Source organism: Onychomys torridus, chromosome 11 (genome assembly GCF_903995425.1).
Source record: "Onychomys torridus chromosome 11, mOncTor1.1, whole genome shotgun sequence".
NCBI lineage: Eukaryota > Metazoa > Chordata > Mammalia > Rodentia > Cricetidae > Onychomys > Onychomys torridus.
This window is the reverse complement of record NC_050453.1, coordinates 61126521-61154460: the sequence shown is the minus strand read 5'-3', so window position 1 is coordinate 61154460 and position 27940 is coordinate 61126521. Positions and strand designations below refer to the sequence as shown.

Below are 27940 nucleotides of genomic sequence, written 5' to 3'. Positions count from 1 at the left end.
AAAAACGCTGGCCTCCCAGGAGAGGGGATGTCATGTGACCATGGTGTGTTGTGAGTTACCTGCTAACCTGTGGATTTCTTTCTATGTAAAAGAAACTGATCAGTGAGACGACATGGCAGCAGGCAGACACAGGGAAGCCAAACTCGGACTGTAAAAACTGGAAGATGCTAATCAAGGTAAACCCGTCCATGATGCTAAAACGGAATATATCGTGGTGTCTTCTGCCATTAGGAGCACATGGTCTAGCGTGTCTTTCCCATCCCTTCCTTCCAGGAATATAGCCACTGACTTTACTATCATTTCCCATCTGAGAGCATACATCTATCTTCATTTTATCGGAAGGAATTTCCTGCTCTCCTCCCCATAGGGCACTCATGGGGACAGCTTCATGGGCACTAGACGCCATTCATCACAACTCATGAGCCCAGATGTGATTTATTGAAGATAATTATTGATGGTGGAATTTCCTCCCTGACAAGCTTCTTGGCTCTCTTTATAGATGAGGAAATGTACAGGAAGGAGATGATGTGTCCAAGAACACATAGAAAGCTAAAAGAAAAACTGGAAATAGAATTTCTAGTCCCTATTTCCATCCAGTTCTCTTAAGTGACCAAGAGAGAAGAAAGGCGGCCTTAGTGATGAAACTGCTCCCCCTGGTGTCTGTTCTTAGACATTGACAGCGGATTTGTGTCGGGGAGTAAAGGCCTTTTCGGGAGGATTGAGTCCTTTGATTGGTGGACCAAGGTACACCAATGGTACACCATGGTACACAGGTCAACACAGCTAATATATGCAAATGATGGATTTTGCCTAAAAAAGCTGAATATGAGTACCTTTTGATATTTGGTTATAAAATGTCTTATGATTTGAAAAGGGATCCTCCATCTGCAGTCCTAGAAGCCACGCATTAAATTCTGCTAAGCTGGGTGTGGTGGCACACACTTCAGACCCAGCTCTTAGGAGAGAGAGGAGGCCTGGTCCGTGCAGGTTGTCTGAGGACAGCCCAGGGCTACATAGTGAGGCCTTGTCTCAAAACAGATGAACAGTACTATTCTAAATCTTCACAATTTAGCATTGCTAGGTTTAATTTAATTTTATTTTTAGGTTTTTGAGACAGGGTTTCTCTGTGTAGCCCTGGCTGTCCTGGAACTGAATCTGTAGATCAGGCTGGCCTTGAACTCACAGAGATCCACCTGCCTCTGCCTTCTGAGTGCTGGGATTAAAGTTGTGCAACGCCACCACCTGACTGCTAGACTTAACTTTTATCAGATGTGGTGGTGGGGTGTGTTATTCACAATTGCAAATAGAATTTCTCTTATTACTAATATTTTCTCATATTAATTGGTCATTTGTATTTTCCCACTTATGAAATACCTGTCCATGTCTTTTGCCCATTTTTATTAGATTGTTTACTTTTTTGGTTTATAGGCATGATTTAGACATTGTGGATACCGGTCGTTTGTCAGTGATGGATGTAGCACATACCTTCTACTCACTTTGTTTTGTCTTTTCGCTCTTTTAAAAATGTTTTTGTGCTGTGCACGCTTTTAATCCCAGCACTCAGGAGGCAGAGGCAGGTGGATCTCTGTGAGTTTGAGGCCAGCCTGGTCTACTCAGTCAGTTCCAGGACAGCCAGGGCTGTTACACAGAGAAACCCTGTCTTGAAACCTGCCCCCACCAAAAAAAAAGTTTTGTTTTGAAATTACTTCAAATTTACAGAAAGTCCCCGAAAAGAACATTATATGATCCTCGTCCGATTTACCCATTGTTTGTGTGTGTGTGTGTGTGTGTGTGTGTGTGTGAGAGAGAGAGAGAGAGAGAGAGAGAGAGAGAGAGAGAGAGAGAGAGAGAGAGAGAGAGATGGGTGGGTGGGATACCAGTGGGGGGGGCAGTGAGCACGGGCTAGCCAGAGGTTGATGTCAAGGGTCTTCCTCAGTTGTTCTGGGCCCTGATTTTTTGAGACAGGGTCTTGCTGAACCTGGCACTCGCCATGTGGCTACAGTAGCTGCCCCAGAGCTCCAGGGATCTGCTTGTCTCTCTGCCCCTTCAAGTGCTGGGGTTACAGATGGGCCATGGCTTTTTATATGGGTGCTGGGGATTTGAACTCAGGTCCTCATGCTTGTCTGGCAAGCGCTTTACCCACTGAGGTGGCTTGACTGAGGTCTGAATGAGGCTCCCCATAGGTTCATATGTTTGAATACTTGTTCCTGGTTGGCAAACCTGCTTGGAAAGGATCAGGAGGTGTGGCCTCATTGGGGGAAGCCTGTCATGGGAGACAGGTTTTGGGGTTTCAAAAGCTCATGCCATTCCTGGTCTTTCTCTCTGCCTTGTGCTTGTAGAGGAAGGTGTGGCCCTCAGCTGCCACTCCACTTTCGTGCCTGCTGGCTGCTGCCACGCTTCTTACCATGATGGCCATGAGTTCTAACCTTTGAAACTGTGAGCCCCAAATAAAGGCTTCCATAAGCTGCCTTAGTCATGGTGCAATAGAAAAGCCACCAAGACACCCACTGAGCATCTCCCCAGCCCCCAACAGGAAGTGATTGATTGTGAGGAAACCCAAACACCACAGTGCACAGTCATAGGCGGTGGGTGAGTGCATTCAAACGTGGAACCACCACCTCCGTCTGAAATAAAGCTCCCCTGTGCAGCAAGCCTGCACTGCCCATCTCCCCCTCCTCTGTCCATCTCTCCCTGAACTGCCCATCTCTCCCTGCTCTGCCCATCTCTCCCCTGAACTGCCCATCTCTCCCTGCACTCCCCAGTCTCCATACACTCCCCAGTGTCCCCCCTGTACTCCCCAGTCTCCCCTGCACTCCCCAGTCTCCCCCTGCACTGCCCATCTCCCCCTGCACTGCCCATCTCCCCCTGCACTGCCCATCTCCCCCTGCACTGCCCATCTCCTCCTGCACTGCCCATCTCCCCCTGCACTCCCCAGTCTCCCCCTGCACTCCCCAGTCTCCCCCTGCACTGCCCATCTCCCCCTGCACTGACCATCTCCCCCTGCACTGCCCATCTCCCCCTGCACTGCCCATCTCCCCCTGCACTCCCCAGTCTTTTAACCTTACACGGGATTTCTGTGATCCATCCACACTGCTGCAAGCATTTCCCTTAGCACCTCCTTGCTTGGAATATTCTGTTCAGTGTCGAAGCCACAATTTACTATTCAACACTTGTGTGGGGACCTTTGGGTGACTTGGAGTTTGGGGTGCTGCAAATTGCGCTGCTGTGAACATCCTTGCCCACCCATTTGAGCACCTGGCTGCAGTGCACTGGGGGCCTTGCTGGGTCACATGGTAGTTGGGGGTTTAAAGGAGTCACCAGGCTCCCTTCTCTGGCTGCTGCCCCAGTTCACATTCCCAGCAGCTACAGGTGAGCTGCCAATGACCTCACCAAGCTACCGATGACCTCACCGAGCCACCATGACCTCAATGAGCAACCGATGACCTCACCAAGCGACCGATGACCTCACTGAGCGACTGATGACCTCACCAAGCTACCAATGACCTCACCAAGCTACCGATGACCTCACCAAGCGACTGATGCCCTCACCGAGCGACTGATGACTTCACCGAGCTACCAATCACCTCACCGAGCGACCAATGACCTCACTGAGTGACCCATGACGCCACCGAGCTACCAATGACTTCACTGAGCGACCGATGACCTCACTGAGCTACCAATGACCTCACCGAGCAACTGATGACCTCACTGAGCTACCGATGACCTCACCGAGCGACCGATGACCTCACTGAGCGACCGATGACCTCCCTGTCTTAGCTGACACCTGTTTTTTTCCCTGTGGTTGTTCACGTTGTAAAGATGTTATAATTGCCAGTGTATGTTGATTGTTCGTTTTCCTGGCTTTATTGTGGTATTTCCACACATGTGTACATCATATGTTGATACTATCCATCTCCTTTTCTTCTGCCTTCTCCTCTCTTCCCCTTTGAGTGCCTTGTGGGTTTTGGTTTGTTGTTTTTTGTTTTGTTTTTGTTTTGTTTTGTTTTGAGACAAGGTCTCATACTCTAGTCCAGGCTGGCCTTGAACTCATGAAAACTTCTTGCCTCACCCTTTCAGGTGCTGGTATTGCAGGTGTATGCCACCACACACAATCCCTCTTCTTGTCTTGTTTTCAGTTTGTTTGCTTTTAAAGACAGAGTCTTAGGTATCTAAGTCTGGCCTTTTACTGGCTGAGGATGGCCTTGAACTTCCGATCCTCCTATCTCCATCCCTGTGTGCTGGCAGATGTGTGCCAATGTGCCTGGCTTTGGATTGAACCTGACTTTGTGTATGCTGGGTAAGCATTTTACACCCCCCTCATTTCCATGCACACACACACACACACACACACACACACACACAGAGTGTGTGTGTGTGTGTGTGTGTGTGTGTGTGTGTATTCAGTATCTTCCTCCAGAGAAAGAAAGTCTTTTCAAATCCTTTGCTCATCTTTTTTTGTTTTATTTTGTTTGTTTGTTTTTGTTTTTTCAAGACAGGGTTTCTCTGTGTAGCCCTGCCTGACCTACAACTTACTGTGTAGACCAAGCTGGCCTTGAACTCAGGCTGCCTCTGCCTCCCAAGTGCTGGGATCAAAGGTATGCGCCGCTATCACCACCATCCAGCTTCCTTTGCTCATCTTTTAAACTCTTCTTTTTTTTTTTTTGGAGCTGAGGATCTAACCCCAGGCCTTGTGCTTGCTAGGCAAGCGCTCTACCACTGAGCTAAATCCCCAACCCTCTTCCTTTGCTCATCTTTAAAAGGGGATTTTATTCTTGTGTTTGTTGGGATGTCAAAACTCTTTACATATTGTGAGTTTTTACCAGAATATGACGTGAAGTATTCTTTCTCACCCTGCAGTCTTCCGCCTCACCTTCTGCATGATGCCCTGAGCAGAAGTCTGCAGAAATCACATGATTGGTCTTGACTGGATTTCCCCAGGCGTTTCCCCTCTGTGATTCCCCTGGCCTCTCAAATCTCCATGTCTTTTATCGAGTTTGGGTCATTTTCAGCCATTATTTATTTGACTCCTCCTTCTAGATTCACTCTGTCCTTCTCTTTCAGGGATTCTGTTGAGACGAGTGTTAGATATTTTCTTAAGCCCACCCCGCCATGACTCTGAGACCCAGCTCATGTTTCATGGTCTGTTCCGTCTGTTATTTGGTGATTTCTATCTCTCTGTCTTAGAATTCATTGATTCATCTAGCGAGGCTTTCTTTTCTTTTAATTCATTTCTAAAATTCACACTTGGCTCTTTTCCATACATTCTATTTATCTGCAGAGAATCTTTTTCTATTTGTCTCAGATATGTTCAGCGAAGCATGTGATGGTGTCTGCTTTACACTCCTGGGGAGATAATGGCAGTGTCTGTACCATCTCGGTGCTGATGGCTATTTAGTCCATGTTTACAGGCTTCTGGAGCCCAGGCTTGGAAATCTGAGTTCTCCCGCTGAGCCACCTACTTGGCTGACTCAGAATCTCGTATAAACCTTCTGCTTAGCAGACCTCTCTGACTCTTGGAGGTGGCGGGGCTGTGAGATGTGGTTAAAAGTCCAGATTCACCTCTGGAGACCCCTGGTGTGTGTGTGTGTGTGTGTGTGTGTGTGTAGAAGGTCCCACACACAGGTTGAAGTTCTGGACTCTAATCACGTGACTGATGGGCTGTTCTGTCTCAGTGGGGCAATTACTAGCAGAACGTTCTCTACCTTACTAAACTGTCTCTTCATGGCTTTTCTGAGGGCTCCTTGGGAGGATTGCACCAATTGCCATTTCTAAGGCTACAACTTCTCCAGCACACTATCCTGAATATGTGAGGTAAAGAAGTGCACAGATCTGTCAGCGCTCTGCTCCTGCGATCTGCCTTCCAATAGCTTTTCCCCACAAAGACTTTTGTGTGCCTGTTTCATGTATACCTGAAGGTGTGGTCTGGACCTGGCCACAACATCCATCTACCCCACCATGCAACAGTCCATCCCTGTCCATCTGTAGTGTTGTGGCTGCCGCATGTCAATCTTCCATAGATATACTTGTTTGTTTGATTGCTTTTTTTTTTTTTTTTTTTTTTAAAGAAAGATTTATTTACTTATTATGTATACAGTGTTCTGCCTGCAGGTACCCCTGCATGCCAGAAGAGGGCACCAGACCTCATTATAGATGGTTGTGAGGCACCATGTCGGTGCTGGGAATGGAACTCAGGACCTCTGGAAGAATAGCCAGTGCTCTTAACCTTTGAACCATCTCTTCAGCCCTGTTTAACTGCTTTCACAGATTTGTATTAACACCTAGTGTTAGTTCTCATCCACACTGATTATAGATTTTTTTTTAACCATGATAGCAGGTTACCACAGTGTAGAGCTTTTGTGTTGAATACTCACCCTCATGGTTTTTGGACAAATAAACACAGATATGATATGATATGGGACATTCTTTGCTTCTTTGTCCCAGACAACTTTATTGAGCCTGGTATAGATGCACACATTTGGAAACCCTGTATCTTTCATGGAAAACTACTGGATTTCTTCTGTGCCTGAGGGGTACACTTCTGGAAGCTCACTCCATGGATATTTCAGGTCACCATCTCGTTGATGGCAGAACCGCCCTATGCTCCTGGCTCAATCTTAACTTCAGCAGAGATGAAATGACAGCCTTGTGTCACTAGACCTTGCTGAGAAGGATGGTCTGGAAAAAGAAGTTTTGAATTGCTCTGTGCTGATGCGTAGAAGTGAAGCTTATTGCTCTTGTAAAACTGAGTTGTAATTTTAACTTTTTTTCAATTTTGTTTTATTGTTTTATGTGTCCGAGTGTTTGGCTACATGCTGACTGGTTTTATGTCAACTTGACACAATCTATAGTCATCTGAGAGAGGAATCTCAGTTGAGAAAATGCCTCAATGAGATCTGGCTGTAGGCAAGCCTGTAGGGCATTTTCTTAGTTAGTGATTGGGAGGGCTCGGACCATGGTGGGTGATGCCATCCCTGGGCAGGTGGACCTGGGTTTGATAAGGAAGCAGGGTGAACAAACCATGAGGAGCAAGCCAGTAAGCAATATCCCTCCGTGGCCTCTGCATCAGCTCCTGACTCTTAGGTTTCTGCCCTGTTTGAGTTCCTGCCCTAACTTCCTCAGCGATAGAAGTTGCCTGGCAGCGTAAACTGAGATAAACCCTTTCCTCCTCAAGTTGATTTTGGTCCTAGTATTTTATCAAAGCAATGGAGACCCCTAACTAAAGCAGCCTGCGTGTGTGTATTTGCACCATATACATTCTTGATACCTGCAGAGGCCAGAAAAGGCATTGGATTCCCCAGACTGGGAGCATCTGTATAGGCACTGGGAATCGAACCCGGGTCCTCTGGAGGAGCAGCCAGTGCTCTTAGCTGCTAAGCCACCTCTCTGACCTGTGTAATTGTGTGTGTGCGTGTGTGTGTGTGTGTGTGTGTGTGTGTATGTGCGTATTGTAAATTCTTTTGCAATCTAGTTCTGCACCTTGAATTTCTGTTCCTCTTTCTTGCATTGCACTGGCTAAGACCTCTTTATTACAGTATTGAATAGAAATGAGAGCCGTGAGCACTTTTTCCTCGGTCCTGATAATCGTGATAGTTCACCTTGGAGCATGAGTTTTCAGACAGGTTTTAGGAGACAACTTTGGTCAAGTTGAGGCAGTCCTTATCAGAATCACTTGAATGGTAATGTCATCAGGATTTCATGCTGAGACACTGCAGTTATTTTTTAAAGCTTTTTAATTCATTCAGAAATTACTGCTTGGGGGCTGGAGAGATGTTTCAGTGGTTAAGAGTATTGGCCACCCTTCCAGAGGACCTGGGTTCAATTCCCAGCACCCACAAGGCAGTTCACAACTGTCTATAACTCTTGTTCTGGGGATCTGACACCCTCACCCAGACATACATTCAGGAGAAACATCAATGTACATAAAATACAAATAAATAATTTAAAACATCACTGCTTAAGTTAAAAGAATACAGTATAGATGCTTGGTTTTGATTATAATTAAAAAAAATTTTTTTTGTAAGTTCCAGACAAGATTTTATTCATAAAGTTATATCTGTATCAATAAGATTTTAAATTTGTCTCCTGATATACAAAGCTGTGCTGCATATAATTTTAAAAATTTTTATGTTTGTGTATGTGGATGCTCAGGGAGGCCAGAGGAGGAATCCCTTGGAGCTGGAATTGCGGGTGGTTGTGAGCTGCCCAAAATGGATGCTGAGACCTGAACTTGGGTCCTGTGGAAGAGTACCATGTACTCTTAACTGCTAAGCCATCTCTCCAGCCTTGTTCAGCTTTTATTTTTATTATGTGTATGGATGTTTTGCCTGCATGTATGTCTGTGTACCATGTGCATATCCCTGGTACCTGAAGAGGCCAGAAAAAGGTATCAGAGCCCCTGAAACTGGAGTTTCACAACTGTAGATGGTTGTGAGCATCTATGTGGGTCCTGATGTGGGTGCTGGAATCAAACTGGATGCTCTTAACCACTGAGCCATTTCTCCAGCCCCTGTCTTGGTTTTTTTGGTAGAAGAGTTTCATGTGGCCCTGAGCGGAATCATCCTTGCTGTGTAGCCCACCTTGGCTTTGAACTCCTGGTCCTCTTGCCTCTACCTCCCAAATGCTGCCAGCACAAGCGTAGCTTTATCTTCTAAATGAAACTTGATTTTAAAAAGATTCAGGTAAAACCAGTAAAGTAAAAGTGGGATGTTATTATGAGAACTTTGGCTATAATCAGTTTAGTGAATAAGGGATTTGGGATTAACCCAAATTTGTTTTTTTGTTTTTGTGTTTGCTTTTGTTTTTTTGAGACAGAGTTTCATGATGGAGTTCTAGCTGTCCTGCAACTCTCTGTAGACCAGGCTGGCCCCAGAGATCTTCCTGCCTCTACTCCTGGGTGCTAGGATTAAAGGCGTGTGCCACCAGCACCTGGTTTGGGATTAACCCAACTTTAGGGTGCTCTAAATCAGAAGAATTTTTTTTTTTTTGTACTTCCTGAGAACTGGTCATAACTTCAGATTTGCTATATCATCCATGTAAATGTCCAAATCTACATATAAACCATATACATGGATATCATTAACAAACTAGAGTGGCTAGGGACTCTGTCATGTTGGAGAGACTGCCGTGTCCAAGCCCTAGAGATCCTGACTCTACCAAGTGCAAGAGCAAGATGTCCCTAGAAGAACAGGAACAAGGAAGGGCAGAAATTTTTCCAGCCCCTTTCTTTACTTTTGTAAATGGAGGTGTTGGCTCATGAAATTTTGACTAGCTTTGCATCCAAAGTATAAAAAGCGTTTGAAAATGCAACCTTGTGCTTCTCTGTGGACAATTAGTGGTGGCTTTTGTCAAGTTAGGCCATTTTTCAAAAATCAAGTATAATCTTGGTACGGTGGTACAAGCCTTTAATCCCAGCACTCGGGAGGGAGGCAGAGGCAGGCAGATCTCTGTGAGTTCAAGGCCAGCCTGGTCTATAGAGCAAGTTCCAGGGCTCTGTGGTTCCAGCCAGGGCTACACAGAAAAACCCTGTCTCAAGAAAACAAAACAAAACAAGTGTAATTTTTTTAAGAGTTATTTTATTTTAATTATGTGCTTGGAGGTGAAGGGGTTGTGTGTGTGGAGCCCATGGAGGCCAGAGACTTGGGCTCTGGAGTTATTGATAGCTGGGACATGGGTGTTGGGAGTCAAACTCTGGCCCTCTGGGAGAGCAGTTCCTACTCATAATCACTGAGTCATCTCTTCAGCCCCAAATGTGAGTCAGGGCAGAACGCCTTAATGGGAATACAGGCTGATTACTGTTCATGCTGGCCCTAGGTGGTAACCCAGTGTTTTGTAGTTAATTAGAATATAACACAGGGTGATTCAGTATCTTATATACAATCCACTTTCAGAGTCAATATGATATGCTTAAGTAGGCCAGAATTAGTGCAAAATAGTCCACCTGGAAAAGTCTTAAGAAAAAGGCTATTTCTCAGAAATTTCAGAAACGCCTGGGAACAGAACAAATGGTTATAAATATTGCTTCCACTGGGAAATAATGATTTGATAATTTATTAATTAATGGAAAGTTTAAAGAGATGTTTTGGTGTGTTTTCAATGACAAATTTTCTAATAGGGAAAAAATCTTCAAAGGTTTGAAGGCATAATATCTGGGATTAAGATGTGAGTATCAGAGCGACTGCTGAGTTCATTCAGAAAGTTTTTCCCAGCATGCTCAAGACTATGGCTTCTAGCCTTAGTGCCACAGAAGGTAAGAACAAAAAAAGAAAGAACAAAACCAAGCTTTAAAATCTAACTATTCCTTTATTGATTGAGTTCAGGCAAATCATTTAACGTCTTGAGTTTCTATTTCTTCATCCACAAAATAGTGCCCATAATTACTTCCTGGGATCTTAGGGGAGTAAGGGACTCGAGGCACACCGAATACCAAAGATAATAGATGTTCAGAACATACTGTTTCCAACCACCTAATGGAGCCGCACTGTCGCACTGTCTGGTACGGTGATGCTGAGCGAGGGCTTGGCTGTCCAGCTGGGGCTGCCTCCTGGCTCCATCCCCTCACCAGCCTCAGAGCCAGAGCAAGCTGCTGACATGCTCCCTCCTGTTTGTTTCCTCATCTGTGGACGAGCTTCACAGGAGCCCCTTCCTCACAGGCTGGCTTTGAGATCGAGCTGATTTCCGTAGCTAGTATTATAGAGAGAAGGCACAGCTCACTGCATTAGCACATCTCTGACGTCTTGTGTTTATCATGACGGCCGTGGCCAGCACTGGGCTCCTGATAAGCAGGATTTTCTGACTTGCTTTCAGGGGTGTAGTGAAGAGAGTCAAGAAGCAAAGGAGAACACACCTCCCCCTGCTCTGCCAGAACACCCCCACCTCACCCCACCCTATCCCCGCCCTCCTTTCATGCTTCACTCAATCTCCAGTGAGATAGATGGCCACAATCACACCTTTAAACACAGCACTTCAGAGACAGAGGCAGATGGATATCTGTGAGTTCTAGGACAGCCTGGAATTCATAGAGCAAGTCCCAGGACAGCCAGGGCTATAAAAAGAGACAAAAAAATGTTCCCTGTCTGTAGTCCAGTATGGTCTTAAACTTGAAGGGATCCTCCTGCCTCAGCCTCCTGTGTACTACCTTTCCAGGCATGTACCACCATGCCCAGGCCAGCACTGGGCTCTGAATGTTTTATAGATTGCAGCTCTGGACCCGGGTGTAGCTGGAGTTTTCTCCAGTCCTGCTCAGCACCACAGACCCTGCAACCAATTTTAAAATAATCACTCAGAAACTTATATTAATTAAACTGCTGGGCCATTAGCCCAGGCCTATCACTGACTAGCTCTTACACTTAACTCAGCCCATTTCTGTTAATCTGTATATTACCACGTATTCCATAGCTTTACCTTTTGCCTTTACATATTGCTCCCTGTACGGCAGGCTGGCATCTCCCCTAGACTTCCACCTCCCAGTCTCTCTTCTCTGTTTTTCCTGCCTATCCTATACTTCCTGCCTGGCTACTGGCCAATCAGTGTTTTATTTATCAATCAATCATAGCAACATCTATTCACAACATACAGGACATCCCATAGCACATGGGGAAAAAGAAGCGTAGATATGCTGGGCAGGGGGGGGGTGCGTGTCTTTAATTGCAGCACTCTCTGAGTTCGAGGACAGCCTGGCCTACATAGTGCGTTCTAGGCCAGCCAAGGATATATCTCAAATATGGGACCACATCTCTGCTTATCAGGATCCTGCTTATCAGGAGCCCAGTGCTGGCTATGGCTATCATGATAAACACAAGACATCAGAGATGTGCCCATACAATAAGCCATGCATTCTCTTTGTAATACTAGTTATGGAAATAAGCTCAATCTCAAAGCTAGCTTATGAGGAAGGGGCTTCTATTAAGCTTGTCCACAGATGTGGAAATGGAGGCAGAGACATATGGGACCTCATCTCAAACAGAAATAAAAATTGCAAAGGAAGCGAGGACATTCCATCTTGTCAGGGTGTCTATCCTGGCTCGGACATTATTATAATGAACTCCAGTATGTTTTTGTTCCATTGTAAATGGTGTTTATGGAGGAGATCAAATTATAACTTTAAAGGAATTTTTAAAAAGATGAAATATAAAGCTGGGTGGTGGTGGTGCATGTCTTTAACCCCAGCACTCAGGAGGTAGGTGGATCTCTGAGTTCAGGACAGTCTGGTCTACAGAGTGAGTTCTAGGACAGCCAGGGTTACACATAGAAACCTTGTCTCCGGGGGAAAAGAAAAGATGAAATATAAATCATCCCCAGATACCAATTGTTGCAAAACCTGGTTTTGTTTTGTTTTTGTTATTTCCTTATAGATTTATTTGTGTGAAGATCCAGTGTGTGGACAGCTGATGTTGCTGTGTGTATAAGATTTTCTACTGTTTGCCAGTTGACATATTGGTAACCCTTTCCCGAGATACAGTCTTTATAATATTATTGGTATTTTAGTAGTTCGGATGATACTCATTCAAGAGGACAGGCCATAATTACTCTGTATTGAAAAAAAGTGCACCTTTTACATACTACACAAGAACTCTGTATGTGAATGAGGTATACACACACACACACACACACACACACACACACATACACATCTGTATAAAAAATTTATTAAAAAATAGGGTAGACCAGTACTCAGGAAGCAGAAGCAGGAGGATCTCAGTGAATTCAAGGACATGCTGAGTTTCAGGATAGCCAGGGCTACATAAAGAGGCCCTGTCTTGAAACAAACAAGAACTAGGGTAGACCAGTGCATGTTCCACACCTGTAGCCCAGCTTGTCAGATATTAAGGCACAGGAATGTCTCAAGTCCAGGGATTCAGCCATCCTGGGCAACATTGCAAGATGTAATCTCAACCAAAAGGGAAAAAAAGGAATAAAGGAGCTAAAACTACTTAGGACAGGAAGAAAGAGGAGGGAGTATTTGATTGCCTAAGAGCCGTGAAATCCTGTAATTTTATTTTGCAATAGACTTCTATCTTAAGTGCTTTAGTTAACATTCCTATTTCTATCTTCAAGAAAGAAAGTGGTGTGCGGCAGACATGCGGAGGCTCGCTACACTATTGTCTACTTTTGTGTATGTTTAAATTTTTCTCTAAGTCAAAGGCTTTTAAAAATGGAATTTGCTCAACAGAAAGATCTTCCAGTACCCTTGAGAACAGCACAAAATGCCTCTTGCTGAGCAGACATGGCTGTGGGGACCTTGGAGGAGAACTGTGCCTGAGAACCTGTGTTTAGGAGGTGGCTGGGACCAGCAGGCCCGTGAGCAGAGAGGGGCACAGTTGCAGGCCATTTGAGCATCTGGGCCCCTGGTGAGAGATCCTCTCTAGGAAGGACAGAGAAGGCAGGGACAGACAGACCGCAGCCTTCCCATGGCTGTGGTCAGAACTAGGTGGGGTGTTCATACCTTTTTGCTCTACCAGGCCAACGATCTGCCAATGGGTCCACGACAGTCTGGTTACCAGGTTTGGTGTTCCTGTGAGCATCATGAGAGCATTCAGAGACCAGAGTTTTGCTCTGGAAACCTCAAGATGCCACTGTCCCCTGTGTTGTCCCACATGCCACACATACCCAGGTCCAGCCTCTCTGGTTTTATGGTCAGATGTCCCCTTGGTTGGCCTTGGTTATTGTTCTATTGAGGCAGCCAGTCCTCTCTTCAGTGATTGACTGGTTGCCCTGTTTTCTTGTTCAAGTCCTGGGATTCCAGGGGGACAAGAGAAACAGGACATAGTGCTGTGAGAGCCAATTGACCAAGATCTAGTTAATGGAGTGCTTACACAGTGACTCTCCATGCTTAGCTGTCTGTGGCTTGGCCAGTGTGTGGTCTCAGTGTCCACAGACCTCCTGACATGTCAGCAAAACAGAACATATAGGAGGGAGAGCTCAGTGGTTAGGGACACTTGCTTCTCTTCTAGGAGACCTGGGTTCAGTTCCAAGCACCCACATGGTGGCTGACAACTGTCTAGTTCCAGAGGATCCAACACCTTCTTCTGGCCTCCTTGGGCAAGGCACAAACATGGTGTGTATTCACACACTCAGGAATGTATATGTATACACATTAAATGAATGGGAAGACAAAGAAATAAATCTCAAAAACGCAGCAAATGTTTTCTGAGTAGATAAAATGTCCGGTTAAGTACACTATAACATATATAGGTTAGGGCCACAAAACACAGAGCCAAGGAGCCGTGTGCAGGGGTGAGAGTGATTAAGCTTCCTACAGAAATTAGTTTTAGAAAGCGAGAGGAACAGAGGAGGCTGCTGCAATGTCTGAGCACAGGATTCTCCATTAATACTGTATGACTCCAGTCAAGGTTCTTAACCTTTCTGTGTCTCAATTTCCAAAATGGACCAACAACCTTACCAGGAAAAGGGGCTGTGTCCGTCCACTAGACCTCTGTGAGTCAGTGGTGTCTGGGCCTAGAGCTTGGTGAATGGTAGTCAACGAGAGAGCTGGACATCCTTCGAGGACTGAATATTAAGTATGAATGAACAACTGAGGAAAAACTAGAGTTTGATCCCCAGCACCACAGAGGGAGGGAAAAAAAGAAAAAAGAAAAAAAAAAGAAAACCAGTAACATGAAATTATTATAGTGAAAACAGATGTTAAGGTTTAAAAAGTCAGTTTGAAACCAGTAAGGGCCAGGCGGTGGTGGCGCACACCTTTAATCCCAGCACTCGGGAGGCAGAGGCAGGCGGATCTCTGTGAGTTCGAGGCCAGCCTGGTCTACAGAGCGAGATCCAGGATAGGCACCAAAACTACACAGAGAAACCCTGTCTCGGGGGAAAAAAAGAAGAAAGAGAGAGAGAGAGAGAGAGAGAGAGAGAGAGAGAGAGAGAGAGAGAGAGAGAAAGAAAGAGAAGGAAAGAGTAAGGATAACAGATAGAAGGGTTTGCAGCTGAGTGTGAGGTAACTCAGGTGAGCAGTAGGAGGAAGCTAGAACTCAGACCAAACAAAGCCAGTGTCTGCAGGCCACCAGCACTCACGATGTCCCACAAGGAACACGTGTAGGAGTCTGCTGCCTTTTCATGTATTCTTAACTGTAGGTGAAACAGCTTGGGAAAAGCCTCCAACTATTATTCCAGGAAGGAGGCTACCCCAGACCCCTAGACAAGGAGCTAAATGTGAGCTTACCAAGAAGAGCTGCAGTTACACCTCAGTGAGCTGATGGCTGGAAGACCTTGGCAAGGGCAGGGACCCACAACGCTGGCCAAGGCTAGCCGTTGGCAGGTCAGCCAAGGTCAGTGCCTACTGAGCAGGGACTTCAAAGTGTGACCACTCTCCTGTGGTGAGCAGTGTGTGAGCCACTTGCGATCACCTTGCTGGTTGGGTGAGGGAACTGAGCACCGAGGGAAAGCCCCTGCACAGCTCGGTGGCAGCTCCGTTCAGGGGCCCCTCCCGTAGGATGCTCATCTGACCTTCTGACATCCTTTCTTGTGCTCCTCTTTCCGCAGCAAACTCTTCTTTTCAAAGTTTACCTTTTAAATTAAAATACAATGACGGTACTTTTCTCCTTCCCTTCCCTTCCTGCAGTCCCTCCCACCTCCTTTCCCTCCAACCCTTCCGTGTCTCCCCACCACTTTCAAATCGACAGCCTCTTCTTCTCATTATTGTTACAAATATACATATACGTATATGTGTGGGGAAATATATAAACACAACCTGCCAAGTCTGTTTTTGTTGTTTGTGTGTATATGGTTTGGGGGCTTTCTTTGATTGGATAACCAAATGGGGTGCTCACCATGAGCCAGGCTAAGTCTTCTTTCCTCGGCCCTCAGCTCTTTTCTGTAGCTTCTAGTCCAGGCCTGAGACCCGTAGGATTTCCCCCACTCCGTGTTAGTAGGCCTGTTAATGTCCTTATGTTCTGGTCTTGTTTTTGTGGCCATTTCTATGAGAGAATGTTTCATGGCAGACTTCCTGGAATATTCTGGCCCTCACCAGCTTTCCACCCACCTCTTCTGAAATGTTCCTTCAGCCATTGATGCAGGAACTGTGGTACAGGTGTATCTGATGAGCTTGGGCTCCCCACAGTCTGTTGATCTCTGCATCGCATCCGGCTTGATTTTCTGTGATGTCTCCATTTGCTGTAAGAGAACTTTTGATGAGGGAGGTAGCTACATGTTTACCTGTGAGTATAAGGATAAGATTTAGGATGTAGTAAGGAATTGTGCTGGTCTTTAAGCTCTCTCTGTAATCAAAGATTTTAGAAATTCACCCTTTGTTGTACTAAATTTCACTCTTTGAATTTTCTCAACAAGGACCTAGAACCTGCCAGTGGGGGCGTTAGTGAGCATCCAGAAACTTCAGTCCCTGAATTATGCATACCTGAGATGAGACCATCTCTGTTGCTCCTGAGGACCTCTGTGTATTTCTGTTTCAGAATTAATAATAACTAACACAATCGTTACTATTAATACTTGCTGGATGTTTTTTTTTCCATGCCAGGAGGGGTTTTAGTCATCTGTGTATGTTAACACCTTCATCTTGACAGCTCTGTCTCACAAACAAGAAACAAAAGGCTATGGCTTTTCATTTTATTGAACAATATGGGCTGAAAAGATGGCTTAGTGGGTAATGCATTTGCAATAAAACTGTGAGGACCAGAGGTCAGATCTCCAGCACCCACATAAATAGTGAACTGGGAGGGTATATACCTGAAACCTCAGCTCCTAGGAAGCAGAGACCCGTGATCCCTGGAGTAAACCGGCTGGCCAGAGTAGCTGAATCAGTGAGCTGTGGGATCAAGCAAGAGACTGGGCCTCAATACACAAGGTGGAGAGCAGTTGAGGAAGGCAGCTGATGTCAGCTCCAGGCAGCATCAACCTTTAACACACATTTGCACGTGTATCCCCACACAGGCATCCAAATACGTAAATATAAGAATTTACAAAAATAAAAGATGTATTTTTAGTTTTGAAGATTTACTTTTTACTTATTTTTATTTATGTGCATGTGTGTGTGCCTATGTAAGTTTATGGGCACCTCATGTGGGTGCTAGGAACCTAACTCAGGACCTCTGTAAGAGCAGTAAGTGCTCCTAACTGCTGAGCTAGCTCTCCAGTCCCCAAAGTTGTTTTCTTTTTCTTTTTCTTTTTCTTTTTCTTTTTTTTTTTTAAATAAAAGAAAAGACAGGGGCTGGAAAGGTGGCTCAGCATTTAAGAGTGCATCTTGATCTTACAGAGACCCTGAGTTCAATACCCAGAGCCCTATGTCTGGCAGCTCACAACTACCTGTAACTCCAGCTCCAGGGGGTCTGTCACCCTCTTCAAGCCTCCCTGGGCACCTGTACAAACAAGACAGACAGACAGACAGACAGACAGACAGACAGACAGACACACACACACACACACACACACAGAGAGAGAGAGAGAGAGAGAGAGAGAGAGAGAGAGAGAGAGAGAGAGAGAGAAGTCTTTGAAAAAAGAAAACACAGTTGTTCCAAGTTATGTTCTCATGAAGAGAAATGGTTCATTTCCTACATTTTCTAGTACTTGTTCACAGACAACATTTATTTCAACAACTATTATTTACATGGAAATGATACATTTATTTTTTAAGTGTAAGAAAGAAAGAGAAAACAATTTTCAAGTAAAAAAATTAGTTTTAAAAAAAAAGACAAATGGAGTTCATGCTTAGTAACGGAATGCTGTTTTTGCTCTGTGACCGGAGTCATCCAGGTGTCTGTTGTCCTCCTGCCAGTCACTGAAGTCAAGTATCACTTCGTGACACTGAGTGCTTTTGCTGACCACTGACAAACTCAAGTATTAAACTACCCTGTGTGCCTCAAACTTGGGTCAATTTTCAGGTTGATTTTTTTTTTTTCCAGAACAAAAACCAAGTTATAAGACATTGCAAATAAATTGTTGTTGGCATTTTCTTTTTATAGCAGAAACCCGAGGCTTCTCCTAGTAAAAGAGGGACCGTAGACATCTACCTGAGCCAGAAAGCCGCCAAGGGAGTCAGGTAAAGCCTGATATTCCTGTGTCCTAGGGTCTCGGGCATGCTAGCTAAGAGCTCTACCCTGAACTGCACTCCCAGCCTCAGGTAAAACCTTTGGTAGCATAAGAAGACCTAGATATTATTGGAGGGTGGGATTCATTATTCAGAGGTCTGTAAAGGGTTTGAACCTGAAGAGGACCCGCTGAGAGAGAAGACAGACTTGAGACCACATGATTGCAAAGCCAAAGTCTATATCTCATCATCATTCATATTTGGAGATTAAACAAACAAACAAACAGGTGTTGGAAAGGGGAGGGTGTTGATGGGATGTCAAAAGTCTCAAGGAACCCAGACCAGAACCCAAGGCCTCATTTGTGCTCATTGAGAGATTTGTTGCTGGTTGTGTTTTGGAAACTGGATAAGAGCTCATATTTTAAAGGGGGCATGGCTGTGATAAAAGTTAGACTACAGGTGAGTTTATTACTCAGAAGTGGGGGTCTAAGGTGTGGTTCAGTGGGAGAGCATGAGGCTCTAGGTTCAATCTCCAAATACCAACCAATGATTCAAACCACACAACTCCCCTAATGTTCTACAAAATTCCATAACTATTTTATGGTGGGCTAGGGGGTGTATAAGACATGGTCACATGTATCATAGATTGCTTTGAATTTGTTCTTTAGCTAAGGATGACTTTGACTTCTGACCTTTCTGCCTTCCCTGGCTGACGTTCTCTAACTTCTGAGAAAACATTAGCTGGTCTTGCAGGACTAGAGTAGCCGGAACGTAAGGTCAGAGGTCACACAGGTGGTCCCTCAGGTACTTAGTGCTAAACCCTCTCCCTGCTTTAAATGTCGAGTTTAAGGAAGATTGAAAAGCACTTCTGTGTACACCTTGGAAGGTGGTGCAGAGTCTGTGCAGGGAGGAGGTTAGGGCCTGTTATGAGTTCCTGTCACGTGTACGGCCTCCCATTGGGGAATTCAGAGTCCACAAGTTGCTGGAGCCAGACTTTGCCAGCACGGAGTAGTTCAAAGGCCAGTGAAAGTGGAAGGAGATGCCCTGGAGCACTGACAGTCCTCCGGGCTGACAGGGGTTGATACATGCAGACATTAGCACAGGTTTTCAGTGGGTCGAGGGCTGCTCCCATGGGTTACTGGGTTGCACATTTACCCTAAAAGACGATCAAGGAGCAGCAGATTACAGTCCTAGAAGCCGCTGAAATGTTTCCACAGGTGTGCTGCAAGACTAATTCCGAGGACCCAGCATGGATGCTTCACCAAAGAGGACTCCTGCCAAGGGCACCAGAGCCCAGGGAGCAGGTTCCTGCGCCAGAACCCTGGGAACAGCATCCTGTGCCAGAACCCTGGGAACAGCATCCCGTGGAGCTTGAAGCTGGCCATCCTTGGCATTTTCATCATTGTGTTGTTCGTCTATATAACTGTGGAAAAGAAGCCACTCTTGCGTTAATCCCTTTAGGGGCAAAGCAGAAGGGCCATGGCTACAGCCAGGCAGCACCCCACCCCTCTGCCCCGTGAGCTCCCTGCCCAAATACTGGCTCTCCAGGCTGCATCTGGGTTCAGCTAGGTAGAGGAGCAAGGGCTACGTGCATGATGGTCTGTAAGTCAAGTAAGCCATCATTAAATGTGCTAATACATCAGAGCAGAGAGCTCTTCTGTAAAGGAAAGTGCCTGGGCCTCCCTCCCTCCCTCCCTCTCTCCCTACCCTGTTTCCTCCTTGCCCCCTGTTTTCACCAAACAAAGAGGCTTCACATTCTTATACCAGATCACTTGCTAGTACAGAACATAGAAACAAAGAGAAAATTATATTCTCAATAAAATGTGTCCAACTCTCCAGTCAGTGGTGACATTTCCAGTTTTGCATAATGATGACAGTGACCTTGAGACGGCACAAATCTGCCCCTCCTCCACCGCAATCCCTCAGACTCTGATGGGTTCTTGCTCCGTGACTGCACCCGGCTTTATCTCCGGTTTTCATCAGAATCCTTTGAGGAAGAGGCTGATTTTTCCGATGTCTGTTGGTACTCGGTGACTTTTCCTGGTAAGATGGAAACAAGTGTCTGTTTGCCCCAGATAGGACACTGAAGACAGACTGAACAGGAAAAAAAAATGCAGGACTCCGGGCCAGCTTGGTGAGCCCCCGGGTTTATTGTGAGACTTTCTGGGTGCGTGAGTGAAGCTGTCCTTTCCGGAGCATGGGGAGGGCTGGGAAAAGCTGTGCTTCTGGGCTCCCCTGTCCAGCGATTGTTTCTTCTGTGAGCTCAGATATGAGCCTTGTGAGCCTGTTAGGGAATATTATTTTAAGATGTGTTGCTTTTGTGTATGTTGCGCTCTGTGAAGCTGTGTTACTGTGCCTGTCTAAAACACCTGATGGGCTAATAAAGAGGTGAACAGCCATTAGCAAGGCAGGGGAAAGGATAGGCGGGACTGGCCATCTCTCTCTTGAAAATATGGTTTTCAAAAGCTATACTAACCAGGTGTGTGGGGTGTGCCTGTTTTCTCAGCTACTAGGCCAACCTGGGCAGCATAGTGAGATGCTGGTCCCCACTCCCTTAGCTGGCTTTCTATTGTTGTGGTAAAACACCAACCAAAACCAACCTGGGGAGGAGAGAGTTAATTTGGCTCACATTTTCCCCCATCACAATCCATCACTGAGGGAAGTCAGGGCAGGAACTCAAGCAGGAACCTGGAGGCAGGAACTGAAGCAGAGGCCTTGGAGGAGTGCTGTTCACTCAGTCTGCTTTCTTATTTAACCCAGGGCCACCTGCATAGGGGTGGTCCTGGCCACACTGTGCTGGGCCCTCCTACTTCAATCGTAAACCAAGAAAATGTCCCACAGATATGCCCACAGGCCAATCTGATGGAGGCAGTTCCTCAACTGAGGGTCCTGCTTCACAGGTGATTCTAGTCTGTGTCAAGTTGACAAAAACTAACCAGCATACACCCCAAAATGTGTGTGTGTGTGTGTGTGTGTGTGTGTGTGTGTGTGTGTGTGTGTGGTTTGTTTGTTTGTTTTCCGAGACAGGGTTTCTCTGTGTAGCTTTGGAGCCCATCCTGGAACTCACTCTATAAATCAGGCTGGCCTCAAACTCACAGAGATCCGCCTGCCTCTGCCTCCCGAGTGCTGGGATCAAAGGCATGGGCCACCACCGCCCTGCCCACAAAATATTACATACTGTATATACTGTGCAAATTGCAAGGAACACCAAACTCTACTAAGGGTTGCTTAAATAGACAGTTTTATTCTTATCCTAAAAAGTCTAGAGTTTAAAATATGTAAGATTATGGGAAATAAGTAAATAGGATCTTATTCAAATGAATCCACCGTCGAAAATATTGTTGTCATCCACTAGCTAGCAACGTCTGCTCTGCCTGGAGAGAAATCTTGGGTAGATGGGAGGAAAGCCGTTCCGATGCTGGCTGCTAGAAGCTTCTGCCTCCTCCAGCAGCAGGTGGAAGCAGGCGCTGATGTGCTAGCCTCGGGTATCAGGTCCCTGGCCCTGGGCAGCAGCCAGTGTTACAGCTTAGTCTAAGACTCTTAGCTCGGAAGATTTCACAGCTCTTTGGAACTCAACCTGCAGCTGGAGCCCACAGGATCTCCTTTCGGGTTCCTTCACACCTTTCATCATCTGCCACCTTCTTATAATCTCTCTTCCTCTCCTCTGCTCTCCTCTGTTCTCCTCTGCTCTCCTCTGCTCTCCTCTCCTCTCCTCTCCTCCCCTCCTTTCCTTTCCTCTCCTCTCCTTTCCTCTCCTCTCCCCTCCTCTCCTCTCCATACCTGACGGGTCCCAGGCTCCTGCAGGCAAACACCTCTTCAGCTGTCAGGTGGTCCTGTCAAAGCCCCCCAAAGCTTCTTACACAATCAAATGGGCATTTGGGGGCTGTGAAACCAAGGCCCGGAGCTCCAGAATCAGGTTCTCATGGTAACAGGTTGTTCCCAAGCCTAGCGGCCAATATCAAAACAGTACTACCCGCTATGGCTGCCTCTGAGGCTACCGGACTTTGTCAGGCTGTTCAGCAGCTGTGCCTGGAAGTCTGGGTCTCAGGGGCAGTGCCCGGTGACGTTGGCTCACAAGGCACTGGGCAGTGTCTGAGTCCCCTTGTGGATCTTTGTTTTGTTTTTTTGTTTTTCCTAATTTAACTTGATTCTTTACGGATTTCACATCATGCATCTTGATCCCATTCATCTCCCCTTCCCGCCAAGATACAGTAAAATAAAACTTAAAAGAAAAGAAATAAGAGAGAGAGAGAGAGAAATCTCATCATGGAAGCTGTAGTGTGTCACAGTGAGTCACACAGTGTACCCTTGAGTCCATACATCTTTGCAAGCAAGCATTCATTGCAATGAGTCATTGGTCTGGGTTTGAGGCCACACTGAATATTGGGCCACTACCTCCCAGCTTGCTTTGCTGCTTCTATATCTCGAACCTTGTGAGCTTTAGTTTTCCCAGACTGTTAAGTCGGTATACTTCCTGAGTCTCATATGAGCCTCCCTGCTCCTTCCTGAAGGGACCTTTCAACTTGGGACTTTCTGAGTCTTAAGGAGCCCCCTCCAGGATGACATTTTATTTCCAGGAAACCGTTATGTCAGGATAGGAATGTGTCTGCCAGTCAGCGCACTAGGGGAGCTTAAGGAGTCCCCTTGCGTACCCAGGGATGGGTTGTTTAGACCAGTCACAGTCAGCTTGGTGGGCAGCACTAACTGGTCTGTAAGGCTCCCATCAGTGGTAGCAGCCCCTGCATTGGATAAGTGTGCCCTCTGTGGCCCAGTTCAAAAGGTTCCTCCTGCACTGGATAAGTGTGCCCTCTGTGGCCCAGTTAGAAAGGTTCCTCCTGCACTGGATAAGTGTGCCCTCTGTGGCCCAGTTAGAAAGGTTCCTCCTGCACTGGATAAGTGTGCCCTCTGTGGCCCAGTTAGAAAGGTTCCTCCTGCACTGGATAAGTGTGCCCTCTGTGGCCCAGTTAGAAAGGTTCCTCCTGCACTGGATAAGTGTGCCCCTGTGGCCCAGTTTGAAAGGTTCCTTCAGGCTTGGGAGTGCACAGTCTGGCACAAACTGAGGCTCCACCTCTCAGCTGCTGTCTTTTGCACAATTGTCCTAAGGCATCTATGGAGTGTTCAAGACGGGTGGTGTTGGCTTAAGGGTGGTCCAGGTAGCTGTTAGACAGACAGTCCTGTTGCTCAAGGCGGCTTGGGCAGTAAGAGACAGTCCAGCTGCTAAGTAGTGAGTCACATAGACCTATCCCCAACAACTTTGCCTACTTACAAGAAAGTGAACATAAGAGAGATCACAAAATAATGCTTTCGAACATATCACTAATGATCACAGCAATTTTAACAATGTTCCAACAACTCTCTATACCCACCCAATGCCCAGGGACACATCTCATTGTGATTAAGAAACTTTGAGGGGCTAGAGAGATTGCTCAGTGGTTAGGAAAACTTACTGTTCTTCCAGAGGACCTAGGTTCAATTCCCCAGTCCCAGGGAGATCCAACACCTTCTTTTGGCCTCTGCAGGCACTGCGCACACAGTACAAAGACATTCTTGTAGGCAAAACACCCATACACATACAAATGAATCTCAAAAAAATGAAAAGTTCATTTGAAAATAACTACATTATTGGAAATATCAAGAGATGCTCACAGCAACTATTCTAACCATGAAGGGGCTGAGGAGTTGACTCAGTGGTTAAGAACACAGGCTGCTCTTCCAGAGGACCTAGGTCTGACTTCTAGCACCCACATGGTGGTTCACAACTGTCTGCAACTCCAGTTTCAGATAAGACACCTGGTCTCCATGGGCACTGCATGCATGCGATACACAGATACACATGCATGCAAAACACCTGTACACACACACACACACACACACACACACACACACACACACACAAATAATTTTTTAAAAGTATAAGTCAAGTGTGGTGGCACATATCTTTAATCCCAGCAGAGGCAGGACAATCTCTGAGTTTGAACAGGCCATCCTGTTCTACTGAGTGTAGTCCAGGACAGCCAGGACTACACAAAGAAACCCTGTCTTGGAAAAAGAAAGGAGGAGGAGGAAGAGGGGGAAAACTGACTCACAGACATTGGCCTGATACGTTATTACTGCTGCACCAAGCTCTGCTCAGGCTATCAGACCAGCATTTAAGGGAGGGCATAAAGGATTATCTGTAGCTCATCCCCAGCTCCATGTCATAGTTAATCCAGAGCAGCGAGGAAGATTGGGGGAAAGAGCTTCTGGCTCTAATACCCTCTATATTACAGACCAGAGGGAAGAGCACTGGACAAGGAATAAACCAAATGAAGAAAGCACCCTTAAGAAGCTGCCAGAGTGCATGCGTGCCTGTGTGTATGTGTGTGTGCATTTGCACATGCACCAGTTGGTTCCTACAGATCAGAATCCTGGAATCAGTTGAAAGGAAGTGCACATGACCTAGTTTCTTAATTTGTCACTCTAGGGCTTCTCCACTGGCCAGCAGCAGCTCAGACCTCCACCTCACCTCCACCTGCTTGCTGTTTGTTTTGAGGCAGTATCACACTCTGACGCTCAGCTGGCCTGAGGGACCCCCCCCCCAAAAAAATCAGGTTCAGCCACTTGTCTAACAGCCAAATAATCGATGCACATAGCAAGTTCCAAGCCAGCCATGGCCACAGAGTGAAATCCTATCTTAAAATCAACAACAGGGACTGGAGAGATGACTCAGTGGTTAAGAGCACTGCATGCTCCCCTAGAGGTCCTGAGTTCAATTCCCAGCCACCACATGGTGGCTCACAACCATCTATAATAAGATCTGATGCCCTCTTCTGTCATGCAGGCATACATACAAATGGAGCACTCATCCACATAAATAAATAAATAAATCTAAAGAAAACAAGAACAAAACCAAAAAATAAACAAACAAATGGGAAGTGATGGTGAAGAACAGGAAGAGACTTCAATCAGCAGAGGCAGGAGACAGAAACGGGGACAAAAAACATGAAATGACTCATTAGCCTCAGTCAGAGTGTGAGCCGGTTGACTATTATCTCAGAATTGGTCAAGTGGGCCTTATTGAAAGAAGAAAGCCATGGCTGCCTTGGGGTAGATGCCACTCCAGGTCCACTCCAGTCACAAGATGTTTCTTGGTCAGACCGTTGTTCCTGGAATCTCTGGTGAACAGAAATACACAAAGCAAAGGAAACAGGTGCAAAATGGAGGCAGAGATGCCAAGTTCTTAATCTGCTTTTAGTTCCCTGTAGGGCACCTGCAGGCCCAACTGAGGAGGAGTCCGCAAAAGCAACCCTCAGCAAAAGCAGCCGGTGAGTCCTTGCTACGGAGCCCAGCTGGGTAGGAGCACAGGTTGTACAACCCCACGTCTGGAGAGGCTGGATTGGGACTGAGCTGTCACCTGTGAAATCTTTCCCTCTCCCCAGGGAGAAAGTGTCAGAACTGAGTCAGGACAATCAGCTGGTGTGTGCTGGGGAGTGTGGAATCAGAACGGCTTGGCCTGTGGGGAGGGAACTCATTTATCAGGTGTCAGGAGAGCTTTGGTTTGTGACAGTGGGAGACACCTTGGGTTTTCCCATCTCTAATAGACACTGACAGGACTCGGGATAGTGGGAACGGAGGGATACGTCTCTCAGGAGCCTGAGTGTGCCGAGGCTAGCTTCCAGAGAGGGACGAGCCTGTCTTCGGAAGACACTCAAGATATACAAATTCAAATAACTGATTTGCAGCCCTGTGTGCTTGTGATAAGGTGACAAATAAAATTAACAGAAGACACATTTCCTGCTCTCAAGGAGCACAGTGTGGTTCTGGGATGGAGAAGTCAAGAGGTGTTGACTAAGGTCCTTTGACGATGGTGCAGACCGTCCTGGGGATCGGCATCACAGACTCTGTGTGTGAGAACTTCTGGAAGAAAATGATGTCATGGCTAGGGAGGAAGGATGAGTAAGAGTCTGTCGGAAGAAAGGGGTGGAAGTGGGCGAGGCTAAAAGTCAGCCCAGCAGAATGACACTGGAGACTGGGGGACCGGAAAGCGTGAAGGAGTGGTGAGACACGTGGCCACCGAGGAAGGAACGATTCCGATAATAGAGTCTTGAAGGTCAGCATGGTCTACATCAGGGTAAACTGGTGCTTGCCAAAGAACTTTCTAGAATCAATAGTACCAGGTGCAGTAGCACCCAGCTATATTTGAGAACCCAGGAGCAGCGGCAGGAACTCTTGCTGTGAACTCAAGGCCACCTAGGTTTACACTGTCTCCCTCTCTCTGGCTGTTCTCATACCAGTTTCCATCACCACCCTTGAGACAGCTGGGTGGGGGGCTCTAAAAAGGGGGCAACCCCAGGAGCTGTAGCTGAAAGACTCAGAGATTTGAGGAGTGCTCTTCAGTTCTTAGAGTGTGACACCCTGGCAATGCCAGGATCCAGGAGCTGCTCATCCGGTATGTGTGTGAGGGGGTGCAGAGATGGCCTCAAGGGATCTGCCCAGAGGCTGTGACAACTGCTGGTGAGTGGGTAGAAGGCAGCTCCAGGGGACCCTGGAGTCAGCAGGAAGCTTTGCCGCAATTGAGCTGTATGAATAGGGAGGTGGAGGGGAGGCACCTTTAACTCCTCAGCTTAGGGAACTCTAAGAATGTCCCTGACGCTGTGTCTTGGCTGTTTACTAAGTGTCCACATCTTTTACATCCCTCTTTTTCAGGCTCTGTTTTCCCCAGTGGTTGGGAGAAATTTGCAGGCATAGCGCTGACTGATACCCTAGAATCCACGTTCTTCATCCTGGCCTCCACCTGGCTGATGCAGGGAATGCCACTTTCTCTGCTGCTGGCCTGTCTAGAAACTGGCCACACTATAACAATATCAGCTATACTCGTGGAGGTTGTTCTTGTGTTTGACATTTTGAAAGGAAGAGAAAATTTAAATGTGGGAGGGAGGAAGATCCATACGCTAGATGCTGAATAAGTCATACCCAGAATCCTGGGCAGACGAAAAGTCTAACCCCAGCCACAAGGGTCCTCTCCCAGATGCATAGCAGCCCCCAGCCTCAGTCTCCTGTCCTAGGGATCTTTTGGAGGACGTTCCCTTCAGAGTGAGTCTGCACAGTCATACCCACCTCTTCAGAGGGCACATAGTGTCTCAGACTCCTGGTGGAGCCCTATGAGGAAGAGGCATTCACCTGTCTCAAACAACACAGTACACTAAGCTTCCCCCTGCTTCCAACCTAGACAGTCTGTGTTTTGAACTATGTCCCCTTCCCTGCTGCACGCCTGGAGTCCAGGTGTGTAACAAACAGGACATCAGTGCTTCCAAAGAGCCATGACCCCCCCCCCCGCATTTCACCTTCGGCTATCCAATGACTCTGAAGAAGCCTTCACATTGAGATTTTGAGCTTTGGCCAAATCAAATACCAAGGTGGGGCTTCTCCCTGGCTGTTCTCAGTAATAGGAGGAAGTCAACGTGGGTTTTTCCCTCTTCTTGTCTAGAGTAAACTCCTAGGGATGGGGTGGGGGTGGTATTTTTCCAGCTCTGACCGCCCCACTGTCTCCTTGCAGACTGTGGAGCTCCTGAGTGGAGAACTGTGTCTCAACAGTCTCTGGATCTCTTGTCAAGCTGAGCTCCGCACTCACTCCAGAAAGAGCTTGTTTCCTTTTGTGCACTTTCCAATCCAAACAGACATCTGAAACCACAAGACGATGACCCAGATCTTGCCTCTTACTTGTTCCCTGGAAGAGAAACCCTTAAAATGAACAAAGGGCTTGCAAGACATTCTGGTGGCCTCCACTGTGCAGTCTCGGCTTTGAACAGGCTGTCATCCCCAGGGTCTCAGTTGTGCTCAGGTCTGCAAAGGTCACTGCTGCTGCTTATCTCAGGGCCAGACCTGCCACCCAGTTAGAGCGATCTCTTTAATGGTGAACAGGTGTGGGGAATACTGGCTAATACCGGCAGAATCCGGTTCACTGCATGTCACACA

General features: G+C 46.6%; 1 protein-coding gene across 1 annotated transcript in view; it reads left to right on the top strand.

The window, feature by feature from the left end:
* Lemd1 (LEM domain containing 1) overlaps nucleotides 1-27940 on the top strand; it is a 53688-nt gene that overhangs the window by 13822 nt on the left and 11926 nt on the right. The window contains exons 6-8 of the mRNA XM_036201979.1: nucleotides 17925-17998; nucleotides 19204-19433; nucleotides 19913-20029. Of these exons, the coding sequence (XP_036057872.1) occupies nucleotides 17925-17998; nucleotides 19204-19433; nucleotides 19913-20029 (421 nt within the window). The remainder of the gene's footprint in view (nucleotides 1-17924; nucleotides 17999-19203; nucleotides 19434-19912; nucleotides 20030-27940) is intronic.